The sequence below is a fragment of the Carcharodon carcharias genome, chromosome 20 (assembly GCF_017639515.1).
Source record: "Carcharodon carcharias isolate sCarCar2 chromosome 20, sCarCar2.pri, whole genome shotgun sequence".
NCBI lineage: Eukaryota > Metazoa > Chordata > Chondrichthyes > Lamniformes > Lamnidae > Carcharodon > Carcharodon carcharias.
This window is the reverse complement of record NC_054486.1, coordinates 100829851-100851196: the sequence shown is the minus strand read 5'-3', so window position 1 is coordinate 100851196 and position 21346 is coordinate 100829851. Positions and strand designations below refer to the sequence as shown.

The following is a 21346-nucleotide window of genomic DNA, read 5'->3' as shown; positions in this document are numbered from 1 at the left end:
TAAACTCTGCCTCCATTTTATTGTATTTACTTGGTTTATATTTTGCTTTTTGTTTCTCTCTTATTTGCTTTGCATTTGGGCAGCAGCTACCCTGCCATTCGCACGTCTTTGAGACGCACCCCTTTGTTTCTTTACTTGTCCAGTAACATTGGCCTAGCATAATGAAACCTTTTGTCATTTAATCTCTCCTGCCCTCCACTCTATCGGACTTTCCCTCTTGTTCTTTTCTCACCCACTCCCTTTTCACTTCACTTGCTCAAAACCCGACTTTTCCCAGTTCTGATGAAAGATCACAGACCTAAAACATCAACGTGGTCCCTCTCTCTACATATGCTGCCAGACTTACTGAGCGTTTCCAGCATTTTTTTTGTTTTTAATTTGCAAAAGGTAGATTGTGTTTGACAAATTTTAGTTTTTTTTTGAGGATGTTACTAATAGGGTAGATAAAGGGGAAACAGTAGCCATAGTGTACTTGGATTTACAAACGGCATTCGATAAGGTGCCACAAAAGGTTAAGGGTTCCTGGGGATAGTGGTAATCAATTAGCTTAGATGGAGGACTGGTTAATGGACAAGAAGCAGAGCAGGGATAAACGGGATATTTTCAAGATGACAGGTTGTAACTAGAGGAACGCCACAAGGATCAGTGCTGGGGCTTCAGCTGTTTACTCTCGATCTCTTCGTCTAAGTTAATGTAGATTGCAATGTATCCAGGCTTGCTGGTGATATAAAGTTACGTGGGAATATAAACTGAGGAGAACAAAGGCTATAAAGAAATGTAGGCAAGTTAAGAAAGAGGGTAACAAGGTAGCAGATGTAGAATTATGTGGGGAAGTATAAGGTTATTCATTTTGGTAGTAAGAGTAGAAAAGCAGAGCATTTTTTAATGTTGGTGCTAAGATTTGGGTGTATTCATACAAGGAACACAAAGTTAGCATGCAGGTACAGTAAGTAAAGGTAAATGGCATGTTGGCCTTTATTGCAGGGGATTGGAGAACAAGATAAGGAAGTCTTGCTGCAATTGTCTAAGGTTTGGGTGAAACCACACCTAGAGTACTATATGCAATTTTGGTCTCCACATCTTGCATTGGAGGCTAGGTTCATTATGTCGTTCATTAGATCAGTTCCAGGGATGTGAGAGTTGTCCTGTGATGAGAGATGAAGTAAACTGGGCCTATGCTCTCTAGTTTAGAAGCGATTAGCTGTGAGGTAATCTCATTGAAATATTCAGGATTCTGAAGGGACATAACAGGGTAGATGAAAATGTTGTTTTCCCTGGCTGAAGAATCTAGAACACAGTCACAGTCTCAGGATAAGTGATTTATTATTTAGGGCTGAAATGGGGAGAACTTTTGTTCACTTGAAGGGCTGTGAATCTTCTGAATTCTGTACTCCAGAGAGTTGTGGGTGCTCCATTGTTGAGTATATTCAAGGCTTTTTTGTTTTCCAGAGAATCGAGGGATATGAGGAGTGGGCATCAAAATGGAGTTGAAGAAGAAGATCAGTCATGATCATATTGAATGGCAGAGCAGGCTTGAGGGACTGCACGGCCTATTCCTGTTTCCCATTTTAACATTCATGCTTTTTATGGGTTGGGTCGAGAAGAGAGAAGACAATGAAATAATGGTTTTCAAAAATATTATAACCCAAAACCTTTGAGCTAATTTCTGTTGCAAAACTTTTCAAAGCCCAAGTTCAGGTCCACCCCATTTGGCTCAATTCAAAAGAATGCCTATTACTCATAGTACATAACTTTGCAGCTGTAAATCCTTGATGATACATCCCAAGGTGGAAGCCTTAAGTAATTGTTGAGCGTAGTTATGATTAGAGTTGTGATTCACAGATTAAGAAATTAATGTTTCTATGAATTCACTAAGTACCACATGTGTCTGTTATTTGGAGCAGTGAGATAGATTAGGGAAGCAGGGGCAGAATTCTCCCCCCATCGGGAGAGAATTTCAGGAGCAGGCGCATGGAGGTGCGCCCCCAATCAGGGTGATGCCGCCATTTTATGTGGGCGGGCCAATTAAGGCCCGCCTAGCATGGCGTCCGCAAGGAAGCACTATGTGTTCCCTGTGCGGGCTGGGGGAATCCCTAAACCGAGAGTGCATGAGAGAGCGCACTCATCTCCCTGAGGCTAAGTGCTGCCTCAGGGAGATTGGCGCCAAATTTAAAAATGTTAACCAAAAAAAAATTCCCCTGATAGTCCCCTCATGTGACAATGTCACATGAGTTGGGACATGTCCATCACTTTCATTAACACTTTTATTAACTTAAAAACCTACATGAAACCTCATCCCACCTGTGGATGAGGTTTCATGCTTTTTCCAATGCCTGCCAGGGCTCCTGGCCTGCCCACCAACCTTAAGGTTGGATGGGCAGGTCCATTAAATACTCTAATTACTTTGTCAATGGCCTCAATTGTCCATTGACAGGTCGGCGGGCGCACAGCTGATTCTGCTGAGCCCCCACCCACCTGAAAATGGAAATGTGGCGGGCTGAGGTCAGGAGTTCCGCCCGATGGCATCCTGCGTCATGTTACGCATCGGCAAGCAGGCCCCGCCCCCACTTGCCGACCTGGAAATCCTGGCCTAGAAGTTGAAGTACCTTGCATAGCAGAGTAATCTTGTGATCACAACAACAGTGTAATTTGCAGTTTTTTTCTACTAACTTATGAATTCAAAATAAATTATAGGTAAAAGCAGAAATATCGATCCTTACAATTGATGTCAGAAGAGAACATTTTCATGGTCCTAGTGAGATTGGACCTATGGATACCATATCTAATCTAACTAGATATCTCTAACCATTTGAGACTTGGGTCATTTCTGCCCTGGACTCTAATGAATTATTGAACACAAAAACAGAGGTGATTATAAAAATGTACAAGACATAGATTAGGCCACAATTGGAGTGCTTCCTGCAGCTTTAGGAATGACATTGGAGCCAAGAAAAACAGTGAATTGTATATTGTTAATTACAGCAGGCAGAGGATGCAAATATGAGCCACTTGGGAAAACGAGCACTTCACTGGGCAGCTAAGGAGTGGGGTAGGAGAGATGGGTTCGTAGCTTTGAAAGTTATGGAGAAGGTAAATAGTGAAAGATTGTTTCTACCAGTGGGTGAATTGGTAAGAGACATAAATGTAGGATTAGTATTAAAAGAATGAAGTGGGTAGTTGGGAGGAAAGTTTTCAGTTACTAGAATATGGAATCCATTATCACTATTGGCTATGGAAGCTGCGTCAAAAACATTTAAGCAGGATTTTGATAACCTGTGAAATTTGATTTTGCGGTCAGTAAATGTTATTAGCCTGTCCTGAAACTAGATTTTAAATGAAGAGGAATCCACTTCTAGCACCTCAGATGAATATGATACTGAATTATAGAACCCAGAAGATCCCTAGTCTGAGGGGCACTCTGATATGCTGGAGTAGCTATTGGGTTCAATGTCACTGCACAGAGGTGGGGAAGACCGGAATTGGCCAAGGTTCTGAGCCTGATATTGAACACACCACCTCCCTGGAAGTTAGCCCATAAAAAGTGGGTCAAACTTGACTCTATTGACTTCCATGGATGCTGGCTACTTGGACATGTAAGGAACAATGTGCCCTTAGTTGAGACATTGCTACCATGGTACTGCAGCATGAGTTAAGTGGAACTGAAAGAGAAAGCAAATGTTACTTTCTCTTTTGAATCTCCTATTTCCTTTGTTACAGGACTCGCAGGCCATAGTCGATTCATGGGATTGACTAGATTTAATATGCATGGATAGGTTAAGGTGATCCGATTTAGAATAGAAAACATTCAGTGAATTCTGTTAACATTGGATTATCAAAACAAAATATTAACTGGCCATGATAACCAAGTTGGGCTATCCTGTTGACAGTTTGCTTAGAAAACAAGGACATATACTATTTGACGCAGTGGATGTTTTATTACAAGTTTTAATAGCCTCTTCATAGGTGTCACCAAATTCTTTAAGTATCCTGGAATAGTTGTCTCAATGGATCTCGCATAATGTCAGCACCTTATTGGTTCTTATGCTATATTTTTTGAAAAAGGTCTGCTGTAAAGCAGAAAAAATTGATGTTTCTAATGTAGCTTCAGAAAAAGAAACTAATTTACTGCAGTTTTGCTTTCAGCTAATACTGAGTTTACCTCCTTATTGTCTGTTGCACTCCTCCACAGTCCTACAACTTTGCTCCCTCACAGCTACCTGTTTTGAATATGATTCACTTATAATATCTAAAAAGCTTTAGGCCTGAAATGTGTATATTATTTATACAGTGCTTTTGGGCGAGAAATGTTAAAAAGAAACGTTGGTGTTGTGGTGGTTGGATTTCCCGCTACTCCCATCATTGAATCCCGAGCCAGGTTTTGTGTATCTGCCGCTCATACCAGAGAGATGTTGGATACGGTAAGTTTTTTTTTCCATTTTAAAGCTATTCATTTCCTTACAGTATAGTTGAGAGTAAAATGTTGTATTTACACTGTTTTGCTGTTCTAGGCAAGTTTCAACATTGAAATGGCCACCACATTGTTAAATGTTCATTAAAATATCATTGAATTGGCATTACAACAATACACCAGAGCCTTTTGGAACAGCCAGCCCCTTAAATTGGGTTGGATTGGATGTTGCATCATTTCAGTACGTTCAACTTACGGATTTTCACCATTTAACATTGAAATATCAGAGCACTGCTACAAATTATTTTTTTTACTATCACACATGTTTGAGATGCTCTTGTATACTAAGTACAGTATTTATTTTGATAAATGTCGTCGAAGCATATTATTGGAAATGAACATTGTGTTACAAGTTAGCATAGTCACTTAGGCAATTAAAAGGTATAATTTGATATAATGTAAGTGGATGTTAATAAGTTTCACAAATTTAATCTCCTAGCTAAATAGATATGATGAATTCTTCTTAATATTGGAGGCAAAAGTTGAGAAGGTTAATACCTCAATTTGTTCTCTTCAATTTTTTCCCTGCACCAAAAATGGTTCAAGGCCATCCTTCTAATTTAGATCATAAAATCATAACATTAAGTTCCATTGTAGATACATGAATTTGATGCTTATAAACTTTCTTTTCACAATCTCAGGACATGTTAAAGCATTGTACAGCTGATGAAGTAATTTTGAAATATAGTTGCTGTTGTAATGTAGGAAGCGCAGAGCAACCAATTTGTGCACAGCAAGCTCCCACAAACAGCAATATGGTAATGACCAGATAATTTGCTCCCTTGCTAAACTTATACTGTTTGAGGGATAAATGTTGGCTGGGACACCAGGGAGAGCTCCCTTATTCTTTGGAATAATGGCAGAGTATCTCTTACATCCACCTGAGATCAGATGAGGCCTTGGTTCAATGCCTCATCAGAAAGATGACATTTCCAGTAATGAAGCATTCCCTCAGTTCTGCACTGAAGTATTCAGCGTGGATTTTGTGCTCAAGTTACTGGAGGAGGACTTGAACCTACAACTTTCTGATTCAGCTGAGTGCATTACCCATTAAGCACAGCTAATACTAAACATTAATATTGTGTTCAGAGTAGGGTATCTGTTCATATGCATTCCTGAATTACAAATTTTCCTGTACACTGAGTTGGAACTACAGAATTATTTTGATAGCATAAAGCTTCATAGACAAGCATCTTACAAAGATTGCTCAGTCATGGACAGAGTTGGATCCAAGTGAGTTCTTGGGCCCAATGGAAGGGATTTCAAAGCTGGTGTCTATATAGAGCACAGTAGAATCTGAAGTTGGGGTAGGTGACTGTGGAGGGCAGAATAAAGAGCTGAAGCAGTCAGTGAGCCTAATTAGGAGAGAGCAAACAGAGAAGATGGAGAACTGCAGATGAGCCCTAGAGAGAGCTGATTAATAGCTAGATCACTCGAGTGGACGTGGGAATTGAAAGCTGGTCCAGCTAAATTTGAGTAAAATGTCCAAGGGGGAGAGAAAAGGTTAGAGTACTTGAAGGGATTTAGGGCTGGAGCAAATTAAAGATCAGAAGGGGTGTAGTGATTTGAACACAGAATTTTAAATTTGAGACATTTAGGAACAAGAGCCAATACAGGTCACCAAGCACAAGGATGACCAATCAGTGGGACTCTTGTCATTTCCCAGTATTGTACAAAAGCCCTTGGTAACTTGTTGCATTCTGATGCTTGTGATGTTGTCCTTGTCCCTTTTTATCAATCATGGAATATTGTTAAAGTTCCTGCTTAATGGCATTTCCTTTTTGGGCACTTACTTTTTGCTGTGTTAATGTGAAATAACATTTACAGAACCAAAATGCTGAGCAACATGAGCTGCACATTTTTAAATGCTGATGAAAGTGTTAAAATATGGGCATGTTTTTCAGCAATGACTTGGAAATACTTATCTAATGAAACACTTATCAGCTTTCTAATTCTGAGATTTTTGGCCAAAGATGAAAGTTAAGTATCAAACGATCTAACTCCCTCAGGATCAAGTACCTTAACGACATTGAAAATATATTACCAGTATTCATACAACTGTGAGCTCCTAAATAATATCCTCTTTGTAGTTTCTGCAATCATACGGTGCTTTATTTTAAATTAGAAAGCCTATTATATCCTGAAGTTCATTTTTTTAAAAACTCTTCACATTTTATTTAAACAAAATAACAAAATCAGTACCACATGGCTATGGCAATTTAATCCGAAAGAAGTCTCTTGTTACACTGTTTGAACGTGCGGTTTTAAGCATTACTGGTAGGGTTTCAAGATTCATCTAATGAACTCCATATAACTGTCAAAAGATGTCATGATGCTATGTTCAGTTGACATGCACGTAGGAAGAACAGATCGTTCTTATACTGGTTTTATTCAGGAAAGTGAAGAGTCTGGATATATGGGTTTTGTTTTCCTCTTGGTTATGCTCCACCATTCCCCAGCAAGGTCATTATCCAGTTGAGAGTATGGAGGGGCCTCTCTCTTTTTAAAATAGCTCTTCAGATGGGAGGAGAGGAGCTGTTTGTACAATTCATTGTTTATTTTATATTTAATAAATAGTCCATTTTGAGATGATCATGCACCAGAGATTTTGGTGCAATCGAAATGCTTTGGAATTCTTGCAAGATGTCTATAAAAGTGCGAAATTTTTTTTAAATTGCAATTACAAGACCTGGTGCTGCGGATCAGTTTTCTTGATCCAGGAAGATTCCTGCATGACTACTGAGTGAATAATACAACGTGGTGAAGAGCAATGGTGTATTATTCATTCAGTAGTCATGCAGGAGTCTTCCTGGATGAAGAAAACAGATCTGCAGCACCAGGTTTTGTAATTGCAAATTTTAAAACTTTAAGTTATTGCACACAGTTATAGCATGTTTATAGCATGTTTTGCACATCTTTATAGCCAAAAGGAAATTAGTACGTAGGTCCTTCTAGTCTGGTAACATTAGAAGCTGCTTGTCGAAACCTCTACATGCTTTGCGTAGTGTTTGAAAAAGCCTATGTTATGCCAAAGTATTTGATGTGGGATCAATCCAAATAAAAACTGACTGCTTCACACTTTTTTTTTGGAGTCTATGACAGTTATGTGAACAAATTTCAGGACCAGGTGCACATGCCTATGAAATCATTTAAATTTTATTGATAATTTCTGGTAGTTTGAACTAATGTGAGATCAAGTCATAGCCAAATTCTTCTCTTCCTAGAACATATCTGCACAATCTCTATTATTGAGTCTGTTATACCCTTAGCTGTTTTCACTTTGCTTTTAATGCACCTTTGGTTCAACTTCGCAGCCTATTAATTTGTTTGAAGCTGCCCTGTGGTCATTTTCCATTAATAATCCTGTAGTGCTCACCCATTAGTTATATTTTTAAATAAAGTCCATTGGAAAATGTAATGTCTTTCATATTTACTTTGGAATTGGTTTGCAGCACACGACTACTGTACCCGCCCACTGTGTCAATCATGGGAATACTAGCTTATTTTTTATTCAGCTGCGTGCACCAAGCATTGAAAGTTTAAGTTTAATACTCTTTGAGTCACTTGCAGTATTTGATGAGGCTTTCTTCAGATCATGAAGCACTGGGCATTTTCTAGTTTTGTATAAGAGGGGGGTGTGAGCATTTTATAAACGTTATCTAAACTTTTAGCAATAAAATTAATTGCATTTAGCAGTTAAATCCCTTTTGTGCTTACCACCGTGACCCCGCTCAAAATCTATGGAGCAATTCTCCATAAATTGGACGCAACTTCTCCAAATAATTTCACTCTAGCGTTCCATCAAAGCCTTTGAGTTAATTTGATTTCACTTTGAAGCAGTCTGCTATTTTTGAACGGGTTAGGCTTTGACGTGTCTTTAAGTTATCGGTCGTTACTTTCCTTCCACTGCTGCTAACCTTGTGATCTGCAAGCTCTCGGGCTCCTGCCAAGCAAGCCAATGATGTTGTAACATCTTTCCAGCTGTTCAGCATTACTGTGGTGTTTTTTGACAAATGCCTAAAATGAGAACTCATAATATCAACCGCCTGAAAAAGATTTGCTTTGCAAACAATCCTAAACTGTAGATAAATGTAAAATCCAAAGCAGAGTAGTTTTCCTATGTCCTAACGTTGGTCATTGTCGTCATCATCATCATCATCGCTGTTTGGTTGCTGTGAGTAAATTGGCTACCTACAATTCCAGTGTTACGAGTGACTGTACTTCAAACTATGATGGCACAGGTGCTGCAAGCTTTTCTAACCATTTAGATGTCACAGTCAAGGCAAAGGGGCTGCTTATTAGAGATATGCTGAATGTTTCTTAGGGAGTGGGCATTTGATGGCACGTTATAATATTTTATCCCTCCGCTATTTTTTAGGCCTTAAAAGTAATAGGAGAAGTTGGTGACCTCCTGCAGTTGAAATACTCACGACACAAGTTGGACCCTTTAATTGATCATCCATTTGATGAAACCACCTGTGAAGAAAATGAAGACTGAGCTCTTTCTCGGACAAACACTTGCAAGTCGAAGTCTCTCCTTTCAGTTCAATACCACTCTGCTTCTTTTGTGCTTCAACTCTTCTGACCTGTTATTTATTTTTTTAAAACCCAAATTGAACTTTAAGGTGTTGAATAAGTGCTCCTTCACTAAAGCCATTTGTTTCATTAACTGGAGCTATGTACGCAGGTTTTCAGCATCGCCCTTATTTGTTTTGATTTCTCAGTTATGTAGATTTGCAGCATTTGATCCAAGTTTTTCCTCTTAAACCCTGTCCATTATAAGCTACAGCATAAATCAAATCAGTATATTGGCAAGATGGGACCTCTGCCCACAACCATGAAATCTCTGCTGCTGAATCTTTTTGCGTGGTTTGAATAATTTTCTACTTCCACACACCCCCATTCCTCTTTCTTCCCTCCACACACAAGACTTCAATGCGTTTGCTTTAAATGCACTTGTTAACTACTCTGGTCTTAATGATCTTTAATGTGGCCCTATACTTGACCCAATCAAAATCTTCAGAAAGGTGGGGTGGGAGTGTGGCATTGAGTAACCTGCAATGGTCTAATTCATTTTTAAGTGCTGTGTGCAATTGAAAAGACAAATTAAGAGCTCCTGAGGCTAAAACAGGTGTTGGCTAGCCTTGAATTACCAATTAATTCACTTCCCTGAAAATAATACTGATTATATGAGTAAGGCTATCTTGATTTAGGTGGCTTTTGCCTAATTTCAATGACTCCTCTCTCCTCCGCTTCACAAAAGCTACATTTTTAAAAATTACATCAACTTTTATAATATGCAATTTCACTTACAAAGAAAGCGAAGCTGGGTAAAACTGTCAAATATGAAGGTAATACTGTATAAGCTTCTGTAAACTTTGAATTGAAATATTCCAGAAAAATAGTATATGGAGTTTGTTAGAAGCCAGAACTTTACATTTCAAGCAATGGGAATCTTTGGATTTTTTAAATTAAGTAGGCAAGAAGGGTTTTGTCTGTATCTGTTTTAGAAATTTTGTTTTGGAGATGGTGATAATTTAATTACCTGTACTCTGAAAATCTCAAGTCACACCCAAACTGAAATCATCTAGTTACCACCATCTCCTGAACTCTGTAACCTGTGAGACTCCAAATAATATAACAAAAGTATTTCCTCACCTTCCTTCCTCTTTTCTACTCACAGTGACACTGAGATGCTAGAACACCCTTGCCTGAAACAGAAATGGTTTTGCTGGTGTGTGTGTGTGTAAAATGAATGTTTTGCTAACACTTTCTTCAGTAATGGGTGCACATACAAAAATTATGCAGTTGAATTTCATTTATTGTTGAGTTCCCTGACAGCATATTTGCTCTTCTGTCACAATTAACAGTTTGAATATTTGTATTTTTGTGTCATTTTGTTTTAATTTGGAGGGAGGGGAAGGAGCATAGTTAGAATTTCAACTACTTTTTTTTTCCTTGTACAAGATGAGGTAAGAGGGCAGCCCTCCATGTTGCAGGTTTTGTGTGTTTGTTGTAGGTTGATCATTGCCCAGGGCTAGAACTGAAAATTTAGACCATGTATGTTGTTAGAGGTGGCATTGTAATATTGGAAAGTGTTTCTTGCGCACACAGTTTAAGATAGTAATAAAACTTCCAGATTTGTGTTGATTGGCAACCGAGGTGCACGATTTCTGCACAATTAATATAGATATCAGTAGAACTGTCTGAGTGGAAGACATGGGTTAACTTCCACAATTAGGTTTCAAATTGAGGGTGATGGGCTTACTGAAGTGATACAATGGCATATGTCTAAGTATGCTGGCCATTGGTTTTAGCCTTTAAGGGACTGTGGTGAAAGTGAGACAATATCGAGAAATGCTGGATTACAGGGCTGAGATGCCCTCCCACACTGCTTGCATCCAGACCAGTACTTCTCATCACGCTGTGTATGTTGTGTATTTTTTCCCAGATGCCTCTGAAGTAGTAGTCTTTATGATTCTATTCATTAATTTGTAACAGGAGGGTTCCCAGTAACAATAGTTAAATGTACTGTGTGGTCAGTGTGGCACTGATATTGTATTGCTGTCCAGTGACCCCTCCTGGAACATGTGGATTTTGGGTGAGGACAGGATCAGGATCATGCATATCTGCTTGCCTTAACACTCACTACTGAGGCACACACTTGAGGGTTGGTGTCTTGGTAGAGGTACCAGAGGGCAACTGTTGCCTGTGAAGCTAAACCCCAACACAATCAGTCTGTGCCTCCAAAATAGAAGAGGAAACTAGAGGGCAGAAGAGAGGAAAATTGAATTCAAAGGATAGTCAGATCATTGGCTGGACCAGGGGCGGAGAATAGAAATTTTAATTTTGTACCCTCTTTTCCCCAAATGTAAGACTGAATGAATGATATTACTTGTCATGAAGAGGAACAAGGCTTGTGAATCTGAGAACCAGATCCATTGCCATCATGTTCTTTATTTTTGTTTCAGAGCAGCAATTTGAAATCATTCTGCATTCATTCTGCTTTGTTTTTGTTTTCCTAACTCCAGACCAGTTTGAACATATTACAAATCTTGCCTACTCAAATTTAAGGGATGAACTTCTCTTAACTTCTCTATAGACTGCTAGTAACTTTTTGTACTAAATTACATAATCAAGAATTGATTTTTTTGTTGTTTACTGTGTTCATTTTCTGCTTAAATTGATTTAAGCACCAGATCATTGTAAGCAAATGCAACTTTAGTTTCTCTGGGGCAATGTTTACTACTTTTAAGAAAAAAATCTGAGTATCATATTGTTCTATTGAAATGCTTGAATTCTATTCCTGTTTCGAGCTGTGTTTGTAGGCTGTCACTGAGGCAATTTGTGTAATATATTCAAAATGGTGCTTTTTATTTTTAAGTAACTCTAATCAGCCTGTTTACAGTTAAATTAATTGTGTTCTCAAACTGTCATTCCAGGTTCGTGTTCTGCCTCTTTCTCCATTCTCCCTTTTTGCTAAGAGGACGTGCAGTTGTAGTTATTGGACTTGCCTTCTATCTTGTGTTTTTGCTCAGTTAAAGACCAGACTCTTGCCCTTCGGCAAACTATTATTATACTAAATCACTGTCCAGACTTATTCTATTCTACAGCTACCTTATTCTGCAAGCAAGTCCTACAAGTTCTTTCCTTTCCTCCTCCCCATGTCATCCAAACTTCTGATGCACTTTCTCTTTCAGCCTTGCCTCTAGTTTTCTCCATTGCCTCTTGTTTTTGGCCTTTTGATTAGCTTCTGTAACATGGTGCTAGTTTCTCTTCTCCCCTTCCGTTTGGGGATGTGAAAAGGACACTGCTTTTCAGTGAAGTTTGCAGTCGAGCATAAACTTTCCCATCGATTTGAAATGTAACCTCCAGTTGATGTTCAAAAAGGAGAAATCTGCTCATAATTGCTCATCTGCACTGAAGCTTTCTGACTTTTTGTAAGTTCCGTGCAATGTAGAAGATGCAATTGATGCTTATTGACCCATCTCCTTTTAAGATTAAACTGTATAGATGTCCTTTCTGCTTAAGCACATCACAGTTGAGCATTACGATGAAAGTCAGCTCTCTCACCTAAGGTGTAAAGAGTGCAGGCTTGCCAAGGTTTCCTGCATAAAGCATGTTTTTTAAAATAAATAGCAATGATTCAACAAACAACCAAATACTAGAAGAGCATTTATTTTCCACCTTTAACTTCTCTGATAGTATATTTCTAGTTAAAGGCCCATTTAACTGTACTTACACATTTCTAGCTGTAAAAAAAATATAAATTCAGTATTGGAAAGGCTGTCTTGGCATACATCTCAGCTTCAGCTTCAAATCTACTTTGCCCATACCTTTTGGAAAGTAATATCTAAGGTTAAGGCGGGAGAAGAAAGCAACTTCTAGGTAGTTAGAATAGCAAGTTCAAGAAAATGACACCTAGCTGGGAGCTTTAAGAGTGTAATTCAGTTGCTAGTATCCAGGTGATTCCATAAACACTATGAACAAATGCAAGCAGCAGAAATAAATGTCTTCTGCCACAGCTTATTGCTTTAAATACAGGAGTAGAATGTTTTTGTTGTTCTGTTTGACAACACATGCTAATCCTGGGTAACAGAAGCTCACTAACTTGATGGATAGACTGGTGGTAATAGTGTTTTGGAGACTGGGGAGGGGTGTTGCAGCATTCTCCCTGTATTGTATGTGCCCATATAAGCTTTCATTTTATCATAAATCTTTAATCCTTTTGATATATTGATATATTTGTGAATTATGCTTTGCAACTTCGTGAAATCACATTTGAATGTGTCGTAAACAATCTTTTCGCTATGATGTTTTTTATATTTGTACATCCAAAATCCATCATAGGTCATCAATGTAGCTTTGACTTTAAGACGACTAATTTTTTTTCTTCTTTTAAGCTCACAAGTGCAGTTATTTTTAGCTGTGTGATCAGGATGCTGCCAATTCTAGACAAGTCAGTAGCTGTGCTTATCCAACTGACGGTCAAGGCAGTTATGAAAGACCATACAGAGACCCTTACAGAAGCCTACGGCGTGTTAAAGCTATGCAGAATGTCTTTTCTTTTGTATAAAGAATAAAACTTGTCATAATGACTTTTTTTTAAAGTTATTTTCCTTGATGGAAGATGTCATTTCTTGAAAAGGATTTAGATAAATCGCTGGAAGCCAATTAATGTATGATGTCGCATGAGTCTGCCACACCTTCTGTTAAGCGCATTTGCTCTTTTCAGCAAAAGAGCACCTTTTGTTTATTTCCTGACGATGACGCGGTGCGTTTGTTCAGCACCATAGGGAGTGCGCTCCTAAACTCGGCCATGCCGTCATGAAAAGGGAGGAGAAAAATGATGTGTGCTCACCTCGCGCTGGCCAGTTAACGCAGTGGTGAGGCCACATCCACTTTCTCTGCCAACGAATGGTAATGGTCTGAGGTAATCAGAGATGGGAAGGAAATGATCAGGAAATTTTTAAAGTTTTCAAAATTTTGATACACTGGGTTTATCGTTGTGACTAGAGCTTCGAAAGGAACTTCTTGTTGATGCATTTAAACCTGGGTTCAAAACATTGCGTTTTGGCAACATTAGGGTCTGTTGTACCCCCTACTACAGGGAAATCCCAAGAAGTCAGTCACCTTTTTATTTTTCCGGGAGTTTTTCACTCATTGCATTTTATAAATTGCTGTTCAATTTTGAAAACTGGTTGAATCTTTTCTAATTTTTCACATTGGCGGTCAATGTAGTCTTCACTTCAACTATAAAAAGGAAAAGAGTGATTATTTTGAATTAAAGTCTGAATGCTGGAAAATAAGGACTGTACAGGTTTGCACGCTTCAGGTATTAAAATACTTCTGAACCCTTCTTTAAAAAGAAAAGGAGGTGCTTTTTGCAGGGAGGACCAGGGAAGACACCTCAGGGTGATGTGCAGTCAAGAAGGACTGTGGGGGGACTGTGCTGGTTATATTGTGGAAAACTAATAAGTGTGAACTACAGCGCCGCCTTGTTATGTGGCATATTAAGTTTTACTTAGAATGGGAAATGGGAAGAGAAAGAAAAGAACTTGAATGCAAGTCTGTTTTGTTGTACTTTACAATGTTAGTTATCAAAAACTATTCCATGGATGTATACACCCAACACACTGATTCAGTTTATTGTTGGCTTTAAAAGGTTGATGCTAACTTGTAGCATCTTGTGTTGATGTTTGAGAAGTGTTGACCGTAGTTATGCAAACCAAGCCAAGTAGCGTTGCAGGAATGTCTGGGTAAGTAACCTGATGCTGCTTTCAGGTGTTGCTGAAGTAAGGCAGATGAAGTATTTCTAATGGGACCAGAAAAAAAAGCAGATGTTGACTTTGCTGCTAGCAAAGTAGGATTATTATAACCCACACCCAGTATGTGCTGCTGTTGAAAAACAGGATGGCCTTTGCCCACATGTCATTAAAAACAAAAGCCTGTGTAGCATTTGAATCCTAATTTTTGTCAGACTTGATTTCCACTATCCTCCCTTGACCCCAGACTAGCATCTGGGTTTGTAATTGTGTTTCCTTTTTACAATGTGGTATTGTGTTGATCTATGGATGCAGTTCCACATCGTTTAAGCAATCTTTGAACTTGGGAGAAACCGAAACCGCCACCCGATAAAGTAGCTTTATTTTCTATGAACATATTTTAAAATCAAAAGCAGAGCTACCTTTATTCACACAGGTTAATGCTACACTTTTTGTATTTGGCTGATATCTTTGGCTTCAGATTAAAAAATCCATTTTATGTTACGGTTGTCAATCCAGGAAAGACTAAGGAAAGTGTTGTGTGATTTATAATTTTCAGACCACACCATGTGAACAGTCTCTGAGCTGTGTGCAGACACCCAAGTGCAACCATGTTCACGACACTTAATTTAAGGATAAAATTGTGGCAGTTACTTTCTACGTTTTGAGAAATGTGTACAAAATTGTGCGATTTTTTTTTTTTCCTTTTTTTTGGTTGCCTTGTATCTGCATTTTTCTCAAAGATTTGGTTAACGACTGCTTATTGTTTTTATACTTGTATGAATTTTAACCCAGAATGACCGCATGTTACATTGATGTTTGTAATGGAAGTCTCTAAATTATGCCTTGAGTACAAGAAAATCCAATTTTGTAGAGATTTCTGAAATCCTAGCGAGTGACTTCACCCATCATGTGTTGGAGAGGTAGAGGCAGCAGTGGGTAGAAATAAAGTTTCCTTTTGCCCTTTAAAAATACTGCCTGTCTTTGCACATTTCAGCAATCAAATTTTTGTTTAGTTTGCGTTATCAAATCTGATAAGCTGCAATAGTGGAATACCAATTGCAGTGTATTATCAATGCAATTAATATCACTTACTGTTGCTGTTTCTGTACATATCCTGGTCTTTTGTACATGAGATATTATAAATGTACTTTTTTGATGGGACTCCCTAAGTGCAGGAATGTTTTATATTGAAACCTTACTGGCCTTTTACCTTAAACGTGGTTTTACGTGCATCATTGGTTTATGAAAGTGTAATTTATTCATGCATTATGTTAGAAATACAATGCATGTTGAAAACACTGGAGAATCAATAACTGCTTGGAAAAATGTCAACTGAAATGTATAATGTTCTAAATAAAGACTTTCAATACATTTTGGATCAGTGTGTGAAGATGCTTTCTCTTAGTTTCCATTTCAGCTTTTGGTGCTGTCTTTCCAATCTAGAACATTCTGTGTTTATGACGTTACTAGATTCCACTGCGACTTCAGTAATGCCAAAGGCCACTAATTTGCCACAACATAAAAACTTGTTTTTGTTTTTTAAAAGAAATTCTACATTTGCCATATGTAACAGAATTACTGCTCTGAAGAATAGTCATACAGACGCGAAACAACTCTTTCTCTCTCCACAGATGCTGCTAGACCTGCTGAGTTTTTCCAGCATTTTCTGTTTTTGTTACTACTCTCAATGTAGGTTTTGCATCAGCAGTCTGGAGGGAGTGATGGTTTACATGCTGCAAATTACCTGACTTAAGTATACCTTATTTTTCATCGTAGTATGATGACCGTTTTTTTTATTCATTCATGTGATGTGGGTGTCACCGGCTAGACCAGCAATTGCCCAGCCCTAAATGCCCTTACGGTGGCGGTGAACTGCCACCCTGAACTGCTGCAGTCCATGTGGTGTTGGTACACTCACAGTGCTGTTAGGGAGGGAGTTCCAGGATGTTGACCCAGTGACAGTGATGGAATGGAGATATAGTTTCAAGTCAGGATGGTTTGTTGCTTGGAGGGGAACTTCCAGATGATGGTGTTTCCATGCATATGCTGCTCTTGTCCTTCTAGATGTTGGTAGTCATGGATTTGGAAGGTGCTGTCTGAGGAGCCCTGGTGAGCTCCTGCAGGGCATATTTGTAGATTGTGGCAGCTCTGTGCACTGTGCTTCAGTGGTGAAAGGATTGAATGTTTGTGACCAATCAAGCAGGCTGTTTTGTCCTGGATGGTGTCAAGCTTCTTGGGTGTTTTTGGAGCTACACTCATTCAGGCAAGTGGGGAGTATTCCATCACCCTCCTGACTTATGCCCTGTAGATGGTTGACAGGCTTGGGTTGGGATGTGGACGGGTCAGGATTACTTGCCGCAGGATTCCTAGTATCTGACCCGCTCTTGTAGCCACAGTATTTGTGGTAGTCTAGTTCAGTTTCCAGTCAATGGTAAGCCCCAGGATGTTGGTAGTGGGGGATTCAGCAATCATAATGCCATTGAATGTCAAGGGACAGTGGTTAGATTTTCTTGTTGGAGATGGTCACTGCCTGGCACTTATGGCATGAAATTTACTTGCCATTTGTCAGACCTGAACAGTGTCCAGGTCTTATTATATTTGGACATGGACTGCTTCATATTTGCGGAGTCACAAATGGTGCTGAACGTTGTGCAATTATCAGCGAACATCCCCACTTCTGACCTTTTATGGAGGGAAGACCATTGAAGAAGCAGCTGAAGATGGTTGAGCCTTGGACACTACCCTGAGGACTCCTACAATGTCCTGGAGCTGAGATGATTGAACTCCAACAACCACAACTGTCTTCCTTTGTGCTAGGTATGATTCCAATCAGCAAAGAGTTTTCCTCCTGATTCCCATTGACTCCAGTTTTGCTTGGGTAACTTAATGCCACACTCTGTCAAATGCTGCCTTAATGTCAAGGGCAGTCACTCTCACTTCACCTTTTGGGGTTCGGTTCTTTTGTATTGAGGTATTTGTAGTGAGGTCAGGAGCTGAATGGCCTTGGGAGAACTCAAACTGAGCATCAGTGAGCAGGTTATTGTGAAGCAAGTGCTGCTTGATAGCACCGTTGATGATCTCCTTCCATCACTTGACTGATGATGGAGAGTATACTGACGGTGTGGTAATTGGCTGGGTTGGATTTGTCCTTAATGTACTGGAGATACCTGGGTAATTTTCCACATTGCTGGGTAGATGCCAGTGTTGTAGCTGTGCTGGAGTTTGGCAAGTTCTGGAGCAATATTGCTGGAATATTGTCAAGGCCCATAGACTTTGCTTTCAAGCTGTTTCTTTATCACATGGAGTGAATCGAATTGGCTGGAGACCTCCAGAGGAGGCCAAGATGGAGCATCCAATTGGCACTGCTGGCTGAATGTCGTAAATACTTCAGCCTTATCTTCAGGACTGATTACGGGGCTCCCCCACTATTAAGGATGGGGATATTTGTGGAGCCACCTCCTCCAGTGAGTTCTTTATCCACCACCATTCACGACTTAGATCTGATCCATTGGATGCAGGATCACTTTGCTCTGTCTTTTGCATGCTGCTTATGTTCTTTGGTATGCAAGCAATCCTATGTTGTAGCTTCACCAGGTTAACACCATTTTTAGGTATGCCTGATCTCTTGGCACGCACTCCTGCACTCTTCCTTGAACCAGGGTTGATCCACTGGCTTGGTGGTAATGGTAAAGTGGGGGATATGCTGGGCCATGAGGTTACAGATTGTGATTGAGTACAATTCTACTGCTGCTGATGGTCCACAGCACCTCATGGATGCCCAGTTTTGAGTTGCTAGATCTGTTCGAAATCTATTTAGCATGATAGTGCCAGATAACACAATTAAGGATATCATCATTGTGAAGATGGGAGTTTGTCTCCACAAGGACTGTGCATTGGTCACTCCTACCAATACTGTTATGGACAGATGCTTCTGGGACAAGTAGATTGGTGAAGATGAGGCCAAGTATGTTTTTCCCTCTTGTTGGTTCATCACTACCTGCTGCAGACCCAGTCTAGAAGCTATGTCCTTTGGAACTCGGCCAGCTCTGGTGCTACCGAGCTGCTTTCGGTGATGGGCTTTGAAGTCCCCCATCCAGAGTAAATTCTGTGCCCTCTCCATGCTCAGTGCTTCTTCCAAGTGGTGTTCAACATGGAGGAGCACTTATTCATCAGCTTGGGGGGGGGTGGTGGCGGCGCGGGGCAGGTGGCAGTAATCAGCAGGATGTTTCCTTGCCCATGTTTGACCTGATGCTATGAGACTTCATGGGGTCTGGAGCCATTGTTGATGAGGACTCCCAGGGCAACTCCCTCCTGCCTGTATACCATTATACTGCCACCTCTGCTGTCCTGTCTCACTGGCAGGACAGACCCAGTGATGGTGGCTGTCTGGGACATTATCTGTAATCTATGATGTCACTGTCAGGCTGTTGCTTGACAAGTCTGTGGGACAACTCTCCCAATTTTGGCACAAGCCCCAGATGTTAGTAAGGAGGACTCTGGGCTGAGTTTGTCGTTGACCTTTCCAGTGCCTAAAGTGATGCAGTTATCTGTCTGGTTTCATTCCTTAGATTTCATTGCAGTTTGATACAACGGAGTTGCTTGCTAGGCCATTTCAGAGGGCATTTAAGAGTTAGCCACATTGTTGTGAGCCTGGGCCTGGAGTTGCATGTAGGCCAGACCAGGTAAGGATGGCAGAATTCCTTTCCTAAAGACATCCATGAACCAGATTTTTAACCAGCGTTTTTACGACAATCGACAATGGTTTCATGGTCATCATTAGACTTTTTAATTCCAGATATTTATTGAATTCAATTCCATCATCTCTCATAGTGGGATCTGAAGCAAGGTCTCCAGAGCATTACCCTGGCTCTCTGGATCACTAGTCCAGTGACAACATTCCACCACCGCCTTCCCCCTGAAATGTTGTGCAATGAAAACAGGTGTCTTGATACTTGCTTAGGCTAGCGGCATAGCTCGTTGCTGTATGAGCTTGGTAAATAATTTTCATGGCTTTATTCTCTTCCCCTCCCCAACCTCCATTCTCAATAAATTTGGTTCCTTCACCACTGTTCTCTCCCCCCCACCCATCCCTCACACCCGCCACTTTCCCCGGCTTTATATTTAAATCTCAAACTACTTCCAGTTTTGATGAAAGATTATCAAACTGAAATGTTAACTCTCTGCTGCCAGACTTGCTGAATGTTTCCAACATTTTTTGCCTTTATATCTTCCAACAAGATAATAGTGACTTCCTGCTTTAACTGGTATGTCAAACCACCTATAGGAAAGGAGCACCATCTGAGAATGATGAGCCTTTCCATTATGCTGGACTTGCCTACATGTCAATAAATTAAAAATACACATCAGCGGTAAGGCCAGCATTTATTTTTCATAGCTAACTGGTCTTGAAGATCGCTGCTGAGTGTCTTGAGTATAACTGAGTGAATGGTCTAAACAAGACAACTGAGCATTTAAGAGTCAACCATGTTGATGCGGGCCTGGAGTCACATAGACCAGACCGAGTATGGACAGTGGATTTTCTTCCCTAATGGATATTAGTGAACCAGAAGGATTTTTAATGACAGTTTGGTATTTCCATAGTGGCCATTACTGATGCTAGTTTTTCTAATTTCAGATTTGTTTACATGACTAACTGAATTTAAATTCCCCAGCAGCCCTTGTGGGATTTGAACTAATGCTTCCAGATCATTAGTGCAGTAGTATAACTTAGTGTATCCCTTAATCTTCTAGCTTTCACAGAGGTCCTTTGGTGCATGATGCGAATCAAATATTGAAGAACCATGGTTTACAGTCAGTGTAATTTCCATGTCTTGGTAAGTGAGTATATTGTTCTTGGCAAGTTTGAAAGAGGTTTATTAAAGGTGTGATTGTGAATTCCACAAGCACTTGGAGCCATATCGGTACAGGCATAGAGTAAGCTTCACTGCATTTCTAGAATGTTTATCGTAGTATCATTGAATAGTTACAGCATGGAAGGGGATATTCGGCTCATTGTGTCCATGCCAGCTCTCAGAGCAAGTCAGCTAGTCCCATTCCCCTACCCTAATCTGTAACCCCACAATTTTCTTCTCTTCAGATAATTATCCAATTCTCTTTTGAAGGCCTCTATTGATTCTGCCGCCACCACACTTTCAGGCAGTGCAATCCAGATCTCTGAACGCTTGCTGCTTAAAAAAAGTTTCTCCTCCTCATGTCATCATTAGTTCTTTTGCCAATCACCTTAAATTGGTGTCCTCTGGTTTTCGACCCTTCTGCCAAAGGGAACGTTTTTTCTATCCTGTCCAAACCTCCTCATGTTTTTGAGCACCTCTATTAAATCTCTCTACTTTATGAAGAAGCTGGGGTTGTTCTCCTACCTGTCCACATAACTAAAGCTCATCCCTGGAACCATTCTGGTAAATCTTGTCTGAACCTTCTCTGAAGCATTCATATCCTTCGTGCGGTGTGGTGCCAAGAATTGGACATACTAGTTCAGCCTTAGCTGGAGCAGTGAGTTGTAGAAGTTCACCCTGAGTATGGATCAATACACTTTACATGCAATGAAAGTACATTTATCACTTAACAGAATGGTGGTGTCTGAATTTCCCCA

The 21346-nt window shown here is 39.9% G+C and overlaps 1 protein-coding gene across 1 annotated transcript in view; it reads left to right on the top strand.

Moving 5' to 3' along the window:
• sptlc2a (serine palmitoyltransferase, long chain base subunit 2a) overlaps positions 1-16107 on the top strand; it is a 130312-nt gene extending 114205 nt beyond the window's left edge. Inside the window, exons 11-12 of the mRNA XM_041214266.1 lie at positions 4289-4418; positions 8847-16107. Of these exons, the coding sequence (XP_041070200.1) occupies positions 4289-4418; positions 8847-8966 (250 nt within the window). The 3' untranslated portion in view covers positions 8967-16107. The remainder of the gene's footprint in view (positions 1-4288; positions 4419-8846) is intronic.
• The last annotated feature ends 5239 nt before the right edge of the window (positions 16108-21346 follow it).